General features: G+C 41.8%; 2 protein-coding genes across 3 annotated transcripts in view; both read left to right on the top strand.

The window, feature by feature from the left end:
- ubr2 (ubiquitin protein ligase E3 component n-recognin 2) overlaps positions 1–7,537 on the top strand; it is a 37,276-nt gene extending 29,739 nt beyond the window's left edge. Inside the window, exons 40-46 of one of the 2 annotated variants that reach the window (XM_059359828.1) lie at positions 209–299; positions 613–743; positions 976–1,078; positions 3,689–3,823; positions 4,622–4,792; positions 4,913–5,014; positions 6,469–7,537. In XM_059359828.1, the coding sequence (XP_059215811.1) occupies positions 209–299; positions 613–743; positions 976–1,078; positions 3,689–3,823; positions 4,622–4,792; positions 4,913–5,014; positions 6,469–6,610 (875 nt within the window). In that variant the 3' untranslated portion in view covers positions 6,611–7,537. Of the gene's footprint in view, positions 1–208; positions 300–612; positions 744–975; positions 1,079–3,688; positions 3,824–4,621; positions 4,793–4,912; positions 5,015–6,468 lie in introns of those variants that run through there. The other variant, XR_009396352.1, reaches the window with a different exon arrangement.
- Positions 7,538–7,877: 340 nt separating this feature from the next.
- prph2b (peripherin 2b (retinal degeneration, slow)) lies at positions 7,878–16,957 on the top strand. Its single transcript, XM_059359849.1, has 3 exons — positions 7,878–9,161; positions 10,879–11,125; positions 16,735–16,957. The coding sequence occupies exons 1-3, from the start codon at positions 8,581–8,583 to the stop codon at positions 16,933–16,935; spliced, it is 1,029 nt and encodes a 342-aa protein (XP_059215832.1). The 5' UTR covers positions 7,878–8,580; the 3' UTR covers positions 16,936–16,957.
- The last annotated feature ends 1,500 nt before the right edge of the window (positions 16,958–18,457 follow it).

The following is an 18,457-nucleotide window of genomic DNA, read 5'->3' as shown; positions in this document are numbered from 1 at the left end:
TCACCTGTCTGTCTGTCTCTCACCTGTCTGTCTCTCACCTGTCTGTCTGTCTCTCACCTGTCTCTCATCTGTCTCTCTGTCTGTCTGTCTGTCTCTCACCTGTCTGTCTGTCTGTCTGTCACCTGTCTGTCTGTCTCTCACCTGTCTGTCTCTCACCTGTCTGTCTGTCTCTCACCTGTCTGTCTGTCTCTCACCTGTCTGTGTGTAGAGGAGGTGTGTATGGATCAGGACAGTGTGGGATCAGAGGAGGAGGAGCTCACCTGTCAGCTCTACAACACACTGAGGAAACACCTGGGCAGGTCAGTACACACACACACACACACACACACACAACCACACACACAATCTGTTCTGGAGGCTCAAATGTGTCGCAGAAATGTAAAAAATAGATTGAATAATAATAAGATAATTTGTTGAGAAATATATTTTTGTGTATTTTTTTTACATTTTTACTGTTTATTAATAAGAATGTAAAGAAGTCATTACATACAGAATAATATTCTTTATGGTGTGTTAATGTACATTTCTACACGTTATTCACTGCTGACCTGTGTGTGTGTGTGTGTGTGTGTGTGTGTGTGTGTGTGTGTGTGTGTGTGTGTGTGTGAGCAGTGTGTTACCTGAGGTGACGTCTGGCTGGCAGCTGTTCCGGTGTGTGAAGGTTGGCGTCCTGCCGTTCCTCCGAGCCGCCGCCCTCTTCTTCCACTACCTGAACTCTACAGCGCCACCTGCTGACCTGCTGGGTAAATACACATATATATATATATATATATATATATATATATATATATATATATATATATATATATATATATATATATATATATATATATATATATATATTATATATATATATATATATATATATATATATTATATATATATATATATAATATATATATATATATAATATATATATATATATATATATATATATAATCTGGTTTATTATAATATCTGTGTATGTGTGTGTAGTTCCAGGTCCTGGCCAGTGGGAGGCGCTGCTCAGCTACCTCAGTCTGCCCTCCAACCTGCTGACGCTGCAACAACACACACTGCTGGAGCCGCTCATACACAGGTACACACACACACACACACACACACACACACACTGCTGGAGCCGCTCATACACAGGTACACACACACACACACACACACACACACACACACACACACACACACACACACAAACACACTGCTGGAGCCGCTCATACACAGGTACACACACACACACACACACACACACACTGGCTGTGGAGTGTGTGTGTGTGTGTGTGTGAACGTAGCGACGCCTGACGCTCGTCTCAATCTACAGATAATTATTTACTTGATGACGACAGATTCTGAGTCTAACAGCCGTTTCAAGAGAGACGGTGAGACGGTTTTATGGAGTTAGATTGGTCCCTAACAACACGTCTTCAAATTCAAACAAAAACAATATTAATCAAGATATCAAATGCAAAATTTAAACAAAAAGAAGAAAGTCAAAGACAAAATTCAAAACTTGTAATTGCAAAATAAATCTGTCTTCAAGTCTTTGATTCACTGTTTTTTTGTTTGTTTGCTGCTAGTTTTGTTTTTGTGATTCTGCTTGCAGTTTTGGCACAAATTTCCCGTGTGGGCGTGTTTCTCTGGTTTCCCTTGTTTCCCTGGTTTCTCTGGTTTCTCTGGTTTCTCTGGTTTCCCTGGTTTCTCTGGTTTCTCTGGTTTCTCTGGTTTCTCTGGTTTCTCTGGTTTCCCTGGTTTCCCTGGTTTCTCTGGTTTCCCTGGTTTCTCTGGTTTCTCTGGTTTCTCTGGTTTCTCTGGTTTCCCTGGTTTCTCTGGTTTCCCTGGTTTCTCTGGTTTCCCTGGTTTCTCTGGTTTCCCTGGTTTCCCTGGTTTCTCTGGTTTCTCTGGTTTCTCTGGTTTCCCTGGTTTCTCTGGTTTCTCTGGTTTCTCTGGTTTCTCTGGTTTCTCTGGTTTCTCTGGTTTCCCTGGTTTCTCTGGTTTCCCTGGTTTCTCTGGTTTCCCTTGTTTCTCTGGTTTCCCTTGTTTCTCTGGTTTCTCTGGTTTCCCTGGTTTCTCTGGTTTCTCTGGTTTCTCTGGTTTCCCTGGTTTCTCTGGTTTCTCTGGTTTCCCTGGTTTCTCTGGTTTCCCTGGTTTCCCTGGTTTCCCTGGTTTCTCTGGTTTCCCTGGTTTCCCTGGTTTCTCTGGTTTCTCTGGTTTCCCTGGTTTCCCTGGTTTCTCTGGTTTCCCTGGTTTCTCTGGTTTCTCTGGTTTCCCTGGTTTCTCTGGTTTCTCTGGTTTCTCTGGTTTCTCTGGGTGCATTCCTGTAAACACCGCCCGTCTGGCTGCTGACGGTCCTGGCAGCTTGGTGTGCATAGCAACAGTAACTAAGGGGGGCGGGGCTTTTGCGTCAAGTAGCTCGCTAACCTTCATATCCACTAGCAGAGCATTAACACAACACAACAGCCAAAGGTCCAGACAATAAACACGCCAATACTTTAGTGAGCTGGATCTCCAGATTACTGTTCCTCCCTCCACAGTCCCAAACCAGCAGATCGGTTTGTTTCAACTTCCAGTTACAGCTCAGCTGTCAGTCAAACGCATTAGCCAATAGGAATGCACCCAGAGAAACCAGAGAAACCCGCCCACACGTGAAATTTGTGCCAAAACGCAAGCAGAAACAAACACAAAGACAGAATCACAAAAACAAAAGGGTTATTGTTAGGGTTAACCCTAACAATAACCCTAGTACTCTACCATTGCAATTAGATCTTTTCTGTTCTTTTCAAAATCATGTTCATTTCATAATCTTTTTCAAGTTAATTTACATGGAAACAAGGTGACAATGTGACAGAGTCCTTCCTCATCTCACATTATGAACTCTGCGATAATTCCCATAACTTGTTCCCAATTTTTCCCAAATTATCATTCATCAAATCGGCCATTCGCTCCATTCCAAGGAGATCAAAAAATTCAAGTAACCATGTTTCTTTTGAAAAACAATTTGTCTTACGTGTCTTCCAATTCATCTAAATCATTCTCATAGCAACCAAAACGCCTCGGCCTGCTATTTTGCCATCTCTCTTTGACCTGAGTGGTGCAGCCCTGAACCCCAACAAACAACCGAGAGGACAAGGACGTTCCGTCTTCAGCATTAGTGACACCGCATGGACCACATCAGAAGGATTTAACTGCCGGATAATGCCACAACATGTGGATCAGAGTTCCTACTTGACCACACCCTAAATTCATCATCATAAAGTAAATAATTAGTGGTACATTGAGACGAGCGTTGACAGGCGTCACCCTTCGTCACCTGGTGGACTCACAATACACCTGAACGCATATTTACATCTTCATGCAGCGCAGGAGACGTTTCAGTCTAGTTCACTGGCATAAAATCCTTCATACTCAACCTCCCTGAACTCACCTCTGCTCTGTGTGTGTGTGTGTGTGTCTGTGTGTGTGTGTGTGTGTGTGTGTCTGTGTGTGTGTGTGTGTGTGTGTGTGTGTGTGTGTCTGTGTCTGTCTCTGTGTGTGTGTGTGTGTGTGTGTGTGTGTGTCTATGTCCGTGTCTGTGTGTCTGTGTCTGTGTGTCTGTGTGTGTGTCTGTGTCTGTCTCTGTGTGTCTGTGTGTGTGTGTGTGTGTGTGTGTGTGTGTGTGTGTGTCTGTGTGTGTGTGTGTGTGTGTGTGTGTGTGTAGCTGGTGTCATCATCCAGGTGTGTTAGAGTCTCTTCGGGGGGGCGGAGTCATCGTCAGGTTCCCCAGAGAGTCCAACCGTCTCATCGAGCTGCCAGAAGACTACAGCGTCCTCATAAACCAGGCGTCCTGCTTCACGTCAGTATAACTACAATAATAATGATAATAATAATAATAACAATAATAATAATGATAATAATAATAATAAACTATTTAACCCTTGTGTAGTCCTCCCGTCGTCGTGCATTCACACATAGTCAAACTTTAAAATGAGCCCTAAATTGTATATTTGACTAAAACTGGCCAATAATAATGAAAAAACTATGAACTTTATATATCAATGTGCTGGTCATGAGTTACCTTAAAAGGTGAAAAAATGTCCTGAAACCAGTCTGATGTCATGAGGAGGATGGCTGCTACAAACAATCATAAAACACATAAAAATGTACGAAGGAAGTTGAAATGTATATTATCGATAAAGAATTCAGAGGTGACATGCTGAAAATATCAAGCATTTCTATGAAAGTTAACCTTTATTATTACTAAACCTTTATTATTATTAAACCTTTATTATTACTAAACCTTTATTATTATTAAACCTTTATTATTAAACCTTTATTAATATTAAACCTTTATTATTAAACCTTTATTAAGGGTTTGATGGAAATGATTTGGGGTCAAAAGGAGCCGGCGAGGGTTAATCAGCTTTAGGACCCCCACCATGGTCCCCTTCATGTGTCTGACCTGTGACCTGTGTGACCTGTGACCTGTCTGACCTGTGACCTGTGACCTGTCTGACCTGTGACCTGTGACCTGTCTGACCTGTGACCTGTCTGACCTGTGACCTGTCTGACCTGTGACCTGTGACCTGTCTGACCTGTGACCTGTGACCTGTCTGACCTGTGACCTGTCTGACCTGTGACCTGTGACCTGCAGGTGTCCCCGGTCGGGCGGGGACAAGTCTCGGGCGCCCACGCTGTGCCTGGTGTGCGGCGTGCTGCTGTGCTCTCAGAGCTACTGCTGCCAGGTGGAGGTGGACGGGGAGGACGTGGGCGCCTGCACCGCACACACCTTCACCTGCGGAGCCGGCCTCGGACTCTTCCTCAGGTACCGCACCTGGTCCCCACACCGCCCTCTGCACCTGTACGCCCGGCAGGACCGACCACTGACACGCTCTGTGTGTGTGTGTGTGTGTGTGTGTGTGTGTGTGTGTGTGTGTGTGTGCAGGGTCAGAGAGAGCCAGGTGTTGTTTGTTGCAGGTAAAACTAAGGGCTGTTTCTATCCTCCACCGTACCTGGACGACTACGGAGAGACGGACCAGGGCCTCAAGTAGGACTTACACCAACACACACACACACACACACACACTGGCGCGGCCATGACTAGTGTGCTATGACTTTTCTAAGGATTTCACCAAACGGTTTTCAAATTATTCAGCAAAAACACGTCAAAAAATCCCCCCAGTGTTCCCTGTGGAGAGGCTAGAGTGATGACATCATCACTAGAGTGCAGAGGGAGGGAAATATTACGTTGGAGGCCGCAGATACCACTCTACAGGAATAATTTATAGATATAAACGTAGTAAAATGTGTCTTCTCCCTCACATTGTTGTGGTAAAGCTGTCAGTTATAGTTTGATCCACCAACGCCACCCACAGCCTCATAGACCGCAACATTTTTTATTCTCATTTTCACTTTTTTTCTCATTTGAATTCTTCTTTACTTCGACCTTTTTTTCTCATTTTGAAAATTTTTTTGTCCTTTTGAATTTTTTTTCTCATTTTGACTTTTCTTTGTGACTTTGACTTTTTTCTTCCCATTTTCTCATTATTTTGATTCCAACACCACCCACAGCCCCATTAGACATTTGTTAGTTTCATTTTATTGTTTTTTTGTTTGTTTGTTGACTGACTGTTTATTTGCTTGTTCGTTGACCATTTGTTTGTTTATTTGCAGGCGGGGGAACCCTCTCCGTCTGTGTTCTGTTTGTTTATTTATTTGTTTGTTTGTTTATTTTCAGGCGGGGGAACCCTCTACATCTGTGTTCTGTTTGTTATTTATTTGTTTGTTTGTTTATTTTCAGGCGGGGGAACCCTCTCCATCTGTTTCCTGTTTGTTTATTTATTTGTTTGTTTGTTTATTTTCAGGCGGGGGAACCCTCTACATCTGTGTTCTGTTTGTTATTTATTTGTTTGTTTGTTTATTTTCAGGCGGGGGAACCCTCTCCATCTGTGTCCTGTTTGTTTATTTATTTGTTTGTTTGTTTATTTTCAGGCGGGGGAACCCTCTACATCTGTGTTCTGTTTGTTATTTATTTGTTTGTTTGTTTATTTTCAGGCGGGGGAACCCTCTCCATCTGTGTCCTGTTTGTTTATTTATTTGTTTGTTTGTTTATTTTCAGGCGGGGGAACCCTCTCCATCTGTGTCCTGTTTGTTTATTTATTTGTTTGTTTGTTTATTTTCAGGCGGGGGAACCCTCTCCATCTGTGTCCTGTTTGTTTATTTATTTGTTTGTTTGTTTATTTTCAGGCGGGGGAACCCTCTCCATCTGTGTCCTGTTTGTTTATTTATTTGTTTGTTTGTTTATTTTCAGGCGGGGGAACCCTCTCCATCTGTGTCCTGTTTGTTTATTTATTTGTTTGTTTGTTTATTTTCAGGCGGGGGAACCCTCTATATCTGTGTTCTGTTTGTTATTTATTTGTTTGTTTGTTTATTTTCAGGCGGGGGAACCCTCTCCATCTGTGTCCTGTTTGTTTATTTATTTGTTTGTTTGTTTATTTTCAGGCGGGGGAACCCTCTACATCTGTGTTCGGAGCGCTACAGGAAGATCGAGCGTCTGTGGCGCCAGCATGGCGTGGCGGAGGTCATAGGTCACGCTCAGGAGGCCAATCAGACGCTGGTCGCCATCGACTGGCAGCACCTCTGATTGGCTCCCACTGGCCCCGCCCTCTTCCTTTTAACCAATCAGCTTCCTGCAGCCCGGAAAAGTTTGTTTTAGGTTGTTTTTTTTTCTTCATTAATAAAGTTTTTCCTGAACTTTTTTAGTTTTTATTATTTTATTCTGTGAACCAAAGCTAAGCCCCGCCCCCTTCCTGCTGCCGCCGCCACTCACAGCTCGCCATCATCAGGCAGGGTGCATGATGGGAAATCTGCCTGGTTTCAGTCGACGACTACGACTCCCAGGGTGCATTTCACCGGCAAAACAGCCAATCACAGAGCTTTAAGACGCTAACAGCAAGCTAACGCTAACGTGGCTGGCCGCAGCAGCAGAGGATCATGGGTAATGTAGTTGATAAAAACAGGAATATTAATTAGTAATAAATCTTCTTTGTGTCTTATTGGAGAGTATTGATCAGTTTTACAACATATCAGAACATATCATTGATTAGGAAAAGGATGACATCACATCCTGTTTTATCTTTTTATTTAAAGATGTTTGTTGGTTTTGTTTTGGAGAGCTGTGTGATGTCACTTCCTGTTCGTGACTTCGACTTTTTTCTTCTCATTTTGACCTTTTTTGTTCTCACTTCGACTTTTTTTGTAATTTAGGTTTTTTTTTCGTGACTTCAACTTTTTTCTCATTTTGAATTTTTTTTCTCATTTTGAATTTTTTTTTCTCATTTTGAATTTTTTTCACTTCCTGTTGGATGTCTTTTTTTTTTGTGCTGACGAAGCGAAACAGAAACTTCATTTATTTATTTATTTATGAGTTTGTTTATCAGAGATCAATAAAAGGTTTCCAGCATGTCGCCTCATTTATCACGTCGACTTGTTAATATGTGAATTATTGTATAAACGACTAAATGTACAATATTGTATAAGAATAACAAAAACAATAAAAACTTTAAAATCATTAATGGTTCAAATTGGTAATTTATTAGTTTCAACTGGTTTAATCCACTACAAGGGGACCAGAGAGGGCCCTAATCTGGTTTAATCCACTACAAGGGTACCAGAGAGGGCCCTAATCTGGTTTAATCCACTACAAGGGGACCAGAAAAAGGGCCCTGATCTGGTTTTATCCACTACATGGGGACCAGAGAGGGCCCTTATCTGGTTTAATCCACTACAAGGGGACCAGAAAAAGGGCCCTGATCTGGTTTTATCCACTACATGGGGACCAGAGAGGGCCCTAATCTGGTTTAATCCACTGCAAGGGGACCAGAAAAAGGGCCCTGATCTGGTTTTATCCACTACAAGGGGACCAGAGAGGGTCCTGATCTGGTTTAATCCACTACAAGGGGACCAGAGAGGGTTCTGATCTGGTTTAATCCACTACAAGGGGACCAGAGAGGGCCCTGATCTGGTTTCCCCTCCAACGAGACTGGAACTTTCTCCACAGCTGCCTCGGAGGAACCGCTGCAGGGTTTTGAGTGAAACCGAAGTAAGTGAAGTGTTGAGCGTCTCAGTGAGCTGAGAGCTGAGCGTCCCAGAGGAGGAAGCTGCTGCTGCTGCTTAACATCAAACCAATTATCAGTAAGTCGGAGGATTAGCAGCAGCAGCTGATCTGCTTTTAATGGGATCAGAGTGATCGCAGTTTGAGGATGATGAGTTGCAGCTCGCTCACATTCACACCTTTGTTCTGCAGGAAAATATCAGCGTGGAGGAGCCCACTGCACTTCTGACGGGTTTATGTGAATATTTGGTTGATTTGATGGCAGACCCCTCTGCCCCCCCAGCAGTATGGACTGTCCTGACCTGCAGCTCGGCATTATGGGTCTGAAACCAGGAGTTCTGACCGAGTCGCATTCAGCTTCTTCTTCTTTGTGGAACGGATTAAAACTCTTTTAAACTCGGACGGCTTCTCAAACTGCTTCAACAGAGGAAAACTGTTTTCTTATTGGTAAATTTGTTATTTTCTGCTGTTTGAGTGTTTGATCGCACCAAGTGGTCAAGATGCCGTTCATGCCGGTGAAGTTCAACCTGCAGAAGCGGGTGAAGCTGGCTCAGGGTCTGTGGATGATCTACTGGCTCTCGGTCATCGTGGGGATCCTCATCTTCAGCCTCGGCCTCTTCTTCAAGATCGAGCTGCGGAAGCGAAGCGAGATGATGGACAACAACGAGAGCCACTTAGTGCCCAACCTGCTGATCCTGGTGGGCTTGTTGGCCTGCGGGGTCAACGCCTTCGGAGGGAAGGTGTGCCACGACTCTCTGGACCCCATCAAGTTTGCCAAGTGGAAGCCGATGCTGAAGCCGTACCTGCTGGCGTGCTGCGGTTTCAACGCGCTGCTGCTGCTGACGGCGCTGCTCTGCTTCCTCATGCAGTTCGCCGTGTACCTGACGCTGGCCGAGGGCCTGAAGAACAGCATCAAGTTCTACAAGGACACGGACACGCCGGGACGCTGCTTCATGAAGAGGACGCTGGACATGACGCAGATCGAGTTCCGCTGCTGCGGCAACAACAACTTTAGGGACTGGTTCGAGGTGCAGTGGATCAGCAACCGCTACCTGGACATGAGCAACGACCAGGTCAAAGAGTGAGTACCGTCATTCTTCACTTCAGTCAAGTGTTGGCTAACTGAGATGGTGTAGTGGAAAATCTCAAGAGACAACAAGAGTTTCTAGAAAGACAGCCCTGTGCGGGATTTATTGACAAGTATCACAAAACAGATACAATATTCAAGATACATAAAGCAGGTCCTTGGTTCGAAGAGCAACTGTTTTCATATTTCTGTCACTATATACCTAATGTTGGTGTGTCAGGTCTCATGCTTTCCTGTTATTGTTCCAAATGGTGCAGTGGGATTTCCTAACTCAGAGCTGCTCTGATCTTAATCAAGCAGGAGTTTCCTGTAAAGAGACTGAGACTGTTGGTCAGATTTCTTTGTTTGTCAAACAATATGTGATGCATGTTTAAACTGCTATATGTCTGATATTTTAATACATCTTCAAATTAATACACAACAATGGATATGTTTCAGTTTTTTAGATGCGTTATAAAACAAATAATTAACTAATCAAACTATAATCAATCATAAAAAGACTCGTTGCAGCTCTTCTCATCGATGATAATAATAATAATAATTGTCTCGTTAAACTGATCAGGATATTCGACTCTGCAGGACACTTTTATTTCTAACTTTCATAGAAAGTTCACGTCAATCCTCAGTTTCTCTGAACTCATTTTGTCTCGTCTCTAAGCTTCCTTTTGGTTAAAAGGGTCAGTGGAGGATAAATGAGGGAATTAAGGAGGTAAAAGTTACCGTGCAGGAGGTCGATGTACCGGCTTCTCCTCTCTAAGTCTATAATCTGTCAAGATCTGATTTCCAGCTCGATGCAGCTTACCGTGCGCTAACATGACAAGGTTAAACCACACCAGCGGGCAGATTCTCTCAGCAGAGGGGCTCAAAAGCATCCCAAAGTTTTCTCACAGAACTCAGTGTTTCTGCTCTCTCTCTGAGGCCACGCCCCCTCGCCAGTTATATCAGTGTCCTAAAAACAAATGTTCTTTTGTTCACATTCAAACTAAGATCTGCTCATCAAACACTTTGATCCAAAGTCTGATCATCATGTTGAAGTAAAACAAAAGTAACTAGAAACCGCGAGCACCGCTCTCTGCAGCGGCCATGTTCCAGCTCAAAGAGAAAATCATTTCCTCACTGCTGCACCGCTCAGGATAAACTTGAATGAGCTGATTTCAGATTTAACTGCTGAGAACATCCGATGGATCCTCAGGGCTCTACAGGATCCGTGTAAAAACAAATCTCTCACTTTATGCTGATGATTCTGTGTTTTATTGTTTATCAACAGAACAAATCTTTGACTTCCTGAAGTCAGACTGTGACGTCGTTAGTAGTGATAGTGATTTCAGAGGTTTCCACGGTTCAGGAGATTTAGGAGGTTCATGAAGGTTCAGGAGATTTAGGAGGTTCATGAAGGTGCAGGAGGTTCAGAAGGTTTGGGGGGTTCAGGATGTTCGGGAGGTTTAGGAGGTTCAGAAGGTTTGGGGGGTTCAGGATGTTCGGGAGGGTTCAGGAGGTTCAGGAAGTTTGGAGGGTTCAGGAGGTTCAGGGAGGTCCAGGAGGTCCAGGAGGTTCAGGAGGTTCGGGGGTTCAGGAGGTCCAGGAGGTTCAGGAGGTCCAGGAGGTTCGGGGGTTCAGGAGGTTCAGGAGTTTCGGGGGTCCAGGAGGTCCAGGGTTGTGTGAACTCCTGGAGACTCCACATACTTGAACTCTGGTGTCTCTTGTCCTGCAGTCGTGTCCTCAGTAACGTGGAGCAGAAGTACCTGATGGACAGCGTCCCGTTCAGCTGCTGTAACCCCGGATCTCCTCGTCCCTGCATCCAGCACCACCTCACCAACAACTCGGCCCACTACGACTACGACCACCGCATCGAGGAGCTCAACATCTGGACCCGGGGCTGCCGCGAGGCCCTCTTCTCCTACTTCAGCAGCGTGATGAACAGCATCGGGGTGCTCATCATCTTCACCATCCTGCTGGAGGTAAGGAAGAGTCTGGACCACACGTCTTCTCTCACACTGCAGAAAGACACCTCAAAAACAAGGGAAGTACAAAAATTATCTGCCAATGGAACAAGAAAATTTGTCTTGTCAAGACTTTCCAAAACCAGTAAAAATATCTAATCTAATATCTAATCTCAACGAGCTATTTTCTCAATATGTGTAAAAATATTCTTGGATTAATAATCAGTAAATGCTAGAGCCATCATCTGGACATAATGATATGATAGGCATTATATTTATAGAAACCAGCAAAGTCACTAAAAACTAGTCAACTTTTCTTCAGAGAGCTGCAAAGATTTTTATCTGGCTGCTTGTTTTATGGATGTGAAGAGGTCAAATTCTGTCAAAGTTATGATTTCTTAGTGATGCTGAAATAAGAAATTATAACTTTGAAATATCAGTTTTATACTTGTAAGTGTTGGTGAAGCAGCTTTGTAACTGTTGATATTCTAGTTTCCAGCATGTATTTACTCAGTATAGGTGATAAAATCTCAGTAACAAGCTGTAATATCTGATTTAGATCATTAAGGACCAAAACACTGAAAACAAGTGAAACAGTCTAAATTAAAAACTGCTGACTAAGAAGAACTATCTGATCAGACATTAATAAGCAGATATCCTCTTGATCTGACATAATTAATCTGACTTAGAGTTCAGTTTTTGCAGTGTGGTCCCCTGTAGTAGCTCTGGTTCTGGTTCTTAGACCGGGTCCCTGCAGGACTGTTGCAGCCTTGGTTCTGTCTAAGAACCCGTTTTGGGCAGAAACAATGAAATCACAAGTGTCCAGAGGGTTTTTGTTCAGTTATTACCAAGGTTATAAAAGTTTTAGATTTTTCATTAGTTTTAGTTTTAATTTCGTTGTGATTTTTTGTTTTCAAATTCAGTTAGTTTTAATGAGTTTTTAGAGTGAGTTTGCTAGTTTTAATTAGTTTTTATTTTTTGGAAAATGCTTAGTTTAGTTTAGTTTTTAAATTTGTCACTTTTTTCCCGTAAATTTGTCACTTTTTTCCCCGTAAATTTGTCACTTTTTTAAAATTAGTTTTAGTTTAGTTTTAATTAGTTTTAGTTTAGTTTTCATTAGTTGTAGTTTAGTTTTTATTAGTTTTAGTTTAGTTTTTATTAGTTTTAGTTTAGTTTTTATTAGTTGTAGTTCAGTTTTTATTAGTTGTAGTTTAGTTTTTGTTAGTTGTAGTTTAGTTTTTATTAGTTGTAGTTTAGTTTTTATTAGTTTAGTTTAGTTTTTATTAGTTTTAGTTGAGTTTTTATTAGTTTAGTTTGGTTTTTATTAGTTTTAGTTTAGTTTTTATTAGTTGTAGTTGTTTTGTAATGGGGTATTTGTTGGGTCCAGATTCAATAAGGTCACAATAAATGTTTCCTTTATTTCCTTTGTCTGATCCATCTCAGCCCCAATAAGTTTATTAAGTCATAAAACCAGATAGATGAAATAGATTTCATATCAACCAAAAAGGTTTACGGATGAAAGAAGTTGACAAAGACGAAAACGAAGGACATTTTCACTATAATTTTAGTTAGTTTTAGTTAGTTTGGAACCACAAAATACAGTTTCAGTTAGTTATCGTTTTTTAAAAAGTCTTGTTTTTATTTTTATTTCAGTTAATGAAAATGTTTTTTCAATTCTAGTTTTGGTTATTTGGTTAGTTTTCGTTAACTATAATAACCTTGGTTATTACAGATGTTTGTTTCTGTGCCAAAGTAATGAGATAAAAGGACAAAGAAGAAGATTTTGATCCAGACTCGGTCCTGTAGAAATGGACACGCCCACTTTTTGGTTTTGGACAAACTTTTCATCTTCCAAACTAATTGTTTGCTCTGAATGGTTCATAATTAGGTTTGTGAACCGGAATAGAACCGGCATGTTGAAACTTTAATGTCTGGACAGTCACTATGAAGCTAGCTGCTGGTTAGCTTAGCGTAGCATAAAGACTGGAAACGGAGGGAAACAGTTAGCCGGGCTCTCCTCTAAAGCTGCTTCGTTTCATCTGAACAAAGACTGAAGAGACAACAGGAAGTCTTGCAGTTTCATATGAAATATGAAGAAAAAAGGTTTCAGTTTTAGTTGAAGAGACAGAAAACTGAACGTGCCTGTGGAGGACTTTCTCCTGGAGGTGAACGCAGGATAACTTCTGTTGTTAATCTTCTGATTTAAAACAAGATAATCGCAGCACACCTGCAGTAAATTAACCGAAGCGACCTGGTTAACAGTATAATTGATTAGCGGACTGATTAGCATTAGCGCTGCTTCACGACCAACAAAGCTCTCGAACACCAGACTCCGTTTAGAAAACGGCTGTTTTAAAACGTTCCACAATCTGAAAAGAACTATTTTTCTTAACCGTCAGCATTTAAAATACATTTCTTCTGCGTAACACCATGTTATTATAAAATGTTTCTAAAGGATAGTTTGAGTTCTTTGAGGTTTTCTGCTTCAGACCAACACTTTGTGATCTAAAGAATCTGAATCTAAAGAATCTGATCTGGGCCAGTGGTTCCCATTTTGTGTCTTTTTTAGTCATTTTGTGTCTTTTTTAGTCATTTTGTGTTTTTTTCTTAGTTATTTTGTGTCTTTTTTGTCATTTTGTGCCTTTTTTTTAGTTTTTTGTGTGTATTTTTTTAGTAATTTAGTTGTTTTTTGGTCACTTTGTGTCTTTTTTGTCATTTTATGTCTTTTTTTGATCATTTTGTGTCTTTTTTAGTTCTTTAGTCCAACATAAAATGTGATTTTGAATCTTTTTTTTTAACTTTCAAAACACTATCATGCTCAATAAAGAATTTTAAATGTGTCAAATGTGACCAAAGGAGTCAAATCTACCATATAAGAGGGTTCCATCCAGTTCTATCATTTGATACTAAATCTATTTGAGCTTGTCTCCAGTTTTACTTGGTATATCATCATCAAACTGAAAGTGGCCTCATGGAGTTTACAGCTTTTGGTGACTCCAGAGGGTTAATCTGCTGCAGCGTGGTGGTCAGGCTCACTGAGGATCAGGAACTATTCTGGGGGGTTAATCTTCCTGCTGCGGCAGCAACAGGTTGCATTCTGGGAAGATCAGGATGAGGGACAGTTCCTGAGAGCGAAGAGCAACTCGTTATGTGGGTCAAAACAACAAGTTTGACCTGAAGCGTCACGACAGGCGGATTTAAGAACAACATCCTGAACTCAATCACTCAGGAACTCCACTGCTCTCAGATCTCTTTTATTCTCTTCAGCCCCAAACAAATCTGATTTTTTAATATTCAAATAATAATCAATGAAATTCTGGGACTGATGACCCTGAGCACACAAACACATTGTGTTACACGTCAAGTCTTATGTTGTCATGATGTTAATGATTTTAACCCTGTGGAGCTCCAAAGTCTCCAAATAATCCAGACTTGTTGCCTCCATCAGAGTATAAAACAAAGCAGCGTGGAGCCCTACTGTACATTTACCTCTAAAGTTCTGGCTGTAAACTCCATGAGGCCAGTTTCAGTTTGATGATGATATACCAAGTAAAACTGGAGACAAGCTCAAATAGATTTAGTATCAAATGATAGAACTGGATGGAACCCTCTTATATGCTAGATTTGACACCTTTGGTCACATTTGACACATTTAACATTCTTTATTGAGCATGATAGTGTTTTGAAAGTTTAAAAAAATTCAAAATCACATTTTATGTGACTAAAGGACTAAAAAAGACACAAAATGACTAAAAAAGACACAAAAACACCCACAAAAAGACACAAAATGACTAAAAAAAAGACACTAAATGGCCAAAAAAAGACAAAAATGTCAAAAAGACACAAAATTACAAAGAAAAAGACACAAAATGACCAAAAAAAGACACAAAATGACCAAAAAAGACACAAAATGACAAAAAAAGACACAACATGACCAAATAAAGACACAAAATGACCAAAAAAGACAAAATGACTAAAAAAAGACACAAAATGACCAAAATTTTTCAGCTAAACACATAAGACACAAATAAAATCGAGTCCCACTAGAACAAAAACATTTACTTACTGCACTGGCAGATAATTTTACTTGTTTTAAGCATGTATTTGCTTAATTCTAGTTATTTATTTCTCATTTTGTCAGTTGGTTTTTGCAGTGTAAATCCATGTTATTGATACATAGAGTGAAGACAGTGATCAGAGTAAGTAAAAATATCTCGGCACTGGAAAAACAATGATGTTTTAAAATAAATCCAAAAATATTTATTTTGAGCAATTGTGGCTCAAAAAGTCCAACTGTAGTAACATTAAAATAAACCAGAAATACTTGAAACGAGCATGTTTTTTTCTCATTTCAGTATCTGTGGGTAGATACTGGTGGTAGAAAATACTTTTGAAGTATCATTTAAACTTCATGCAACTAAAACTCTCAACTGGAGCCAATATTTGAGGTAAAAACTCACCATATTCAACAGTTGAATAGATTGAAAAGCATGAAAAAGCTCACAATGTCAATCCTAAAAACAAGTCTTTACACAAGACTGAAATCCCTGTGAAGAGGGGTTACTCACCCTGTGTAGAGGGGTTATTCACCCTGTGAAGAGGGGTTATTCACCCTGTGTAGAGGGGTTACTGACCCTGTGTAGAGGGGTTACTGACCCTGTGTAGAGGGGTTACTCACTCTGTGAAGAGGGGTTACTCACCCTGTGTAGAGGGGTTACTCACCCTGTGTAGAGGGGTTATTCACCCTGTGTAGAGGGGTTACTCACCCTGTGTAGAGGGGTTATTCACCCTGTGTAGAGGGGTTACTCACCCTGTGAAGAGGGGTTACTGACCCTGTGTAGAGGGGTTACTCACCCTGTGTAGAGGGGTTACTCACCCTGTGTAGAGGGGTTACTCACCCTGTGAAGAGGGGTTACTGACCCTGTGTAGAGGGGTTACTCACTCTGTGAAGAGGGGTTACTCACCCTGTGTAGAGGGGTTACTCACCCTGTGTAGAGGGGTTATTCACCCTGTGTAGAGGGGTTACTCACTCTGTGAAGAGGGGTTACTCACCCTGTGTAGAGGGGTTACTCACCCTGTGTAGAGGGGTTACTCACCCTGTGTAGAGGGGTTATTCACCCTGTGTAGAGGGGTTACTCACCCTGTGTAGAGGGGTTATTCACCCTGTGTAGAGGGGTTACTCACCCTGTGAAGAGGGGTTACTGACCCTGTGAAGAGGGGTTACTCACCCTGTGTAGAGGGGTTACTCACCCTGTGAAGAGGGGTTACTGACCCTGTGTAGAGGGGTTACTGACCCTGTGTAGAGGGGTTACTCCCCCTGTGAAGAGGGGTTACTCACCCTGTGTAGAGGGGTTACTCACCCTGTGAAGAGGGGTTACTCACCCTGTGTAGAGGGGTTACTCACCCCGTGAAGAGGGGTTACTCACCCTGTGAAGAGGGGTTATTTACCCTGTTTTAATTATACTCAAAACAAGATTATTAAGATACTATTGCTAGATATAAGAAGAAAATACTTGTTCAGCTTCATGTTTTTTGCAGTGTATGAACAAAAATATGTAAATGTGAGTGTAGCAGTGTACTAACCCTGTGTGTGTGTGTGTGTGTGTGTGTGTGTGTGTGTGTGTCAGTCGGCAGACATGGCGGGGCTGAAGTACCTGACCACGGCGCTGGAGACGATGGAGGACCCGGAGAACCCGGAGTGTGAAAGTGAAGGCTGGCTGCTGGAGAAAGGCGTGAAGGAAACGTTCGGCGAGCTGCTCGCCAAGCTGAAGACGCTCGGCAAGGGCAACCAGGTGGAGGAGGGCGGGGACGGGGAGGCCGCCACCTGAGAGCCCCGCCCACCACCAAGGACTGAGGTCTCCCCCCCCCGCCCACACATCCACCTTGCTCAGATAACACACACACACACACACACACACAAACACACACACACACACACACACACACGTTCAAAGTGAACAAGTCATTAAAGTTATTTTCTGTAAATATGTTGAACAGAGTTTATTTTTAAACAGGAGGAACAGAAACCTGCTGCTGTAAATAAAACATCTGGGTTGTGATTTAAATTATAAACAAATATTAAATATTAATTAAACATGAATGCTTCCTGTCCGACCGACACGTCCCAGTTCTCCTGTAACACCGGAGGGATTCTCCTGTTTGTCTGTCGGCCGGTCGACCTCGCCGCCGCCGCCGTCTGACCTCGGACAGGTTGGTTGTCATGGAAACAGTCAATGCTGGTCACGGAGCGGTGCTGCAGCGAGGGAAGGTCACTGCAGTGACCTCTTTAATGTTTCGTCTCTCTCACAGGTCTTCAGTTTTTATGTCCAGAAACATCCTCAGGAGAATAAAAAAATATTATGAATATTTATCAGATAAATATTTATCAGCAGCCCCGCCCACCTAAGGTGAACACAGGAAGTAGGGGCGTTTTGTTAAACAAACTCTAACTCACTCTGGCAACTAATCTCCATCAAGATACAACTAAAACTTTACACATATTTTCTGAAAATGAATCAGAAAATGTTCCGCCGGCCACCCGATGGTGAGTTAAGAATCACCGTTCAGCCTCCTGTATTTGATAAACCGTCTCTGTGAAAGATCACAACTTGAGTTTGCTCGGTTCGAAGGAATGATAGCTAGCGTTAGCGCTAATGACGATAACCTGAAGCACGTGATTGGTAGAGCCTGTCAGACAGAGCTGAGGGGAGAATGTTCCGCGGTAGCGGTCGTGTTTCCTGTCAGAGCGGCGGTGGCGGCGGCTCGGACTGAAACAGGAATGTTTTTTTACCATTAAGACAATCAGACGAGAGGTAAAGTGAGTCAGCTGATTAGATTTAAAGTTCAGTTTCAGTTGTTGTTAATTTGTATGTTTCTGTTTTTTTTGTGATCTGGAGAGTTGTGATGTTTTCAGACAGTTGTTGGACGGAGCTGCTAGTCGCTCCTCTGTGTACGATAAAATCTATAAAGAGATTGTGACTGACACCAAACTGTCTGACTCGTCTTTTATATATAAACTATATATGTTTCACACACACAAGCACACACACAAGTACACACAAGTACACAAAGATATATACAGGCTCATATACAGAAGTATATATTATAGTGAATGCAGCAGTTTGAGTTTATGTATAACTTTTATGTAAACATGTTATATGAACATGGCCGTACTGAAGACACCGTGACATGATGCTGCTGTTTACCCGTCAAATAAATTTATAACCAATTCCAAATGAAAGAAAAGAAAAAAAACATAATTTCCTTTCAGCTCACACAGAATCAAATAAACCTGTGTGAAGTTTGAGCAACTCAGAGCGAGAGGTTTATACAAACACACAGGGTCATACC

Source organism: Centropristis striata, chromosome 20 (genome assembly GCF_030273125.1).
Source record: "Centropristis striata isolate RG_2023a ecotype Rhode Island chromosome 20, C.striata_1.0, whole genome shotgun sequence".
Taxonomy (NCBI): domain Eukaryota; kingdom Metazoa; phylum Chordata; class Actinopteri; order Perciformes; family Serranidae; genus Centropristis; species Centropristis striata.
This window is presented reverse-complemented; position numbering and strand designations above follow the sequence as displayed.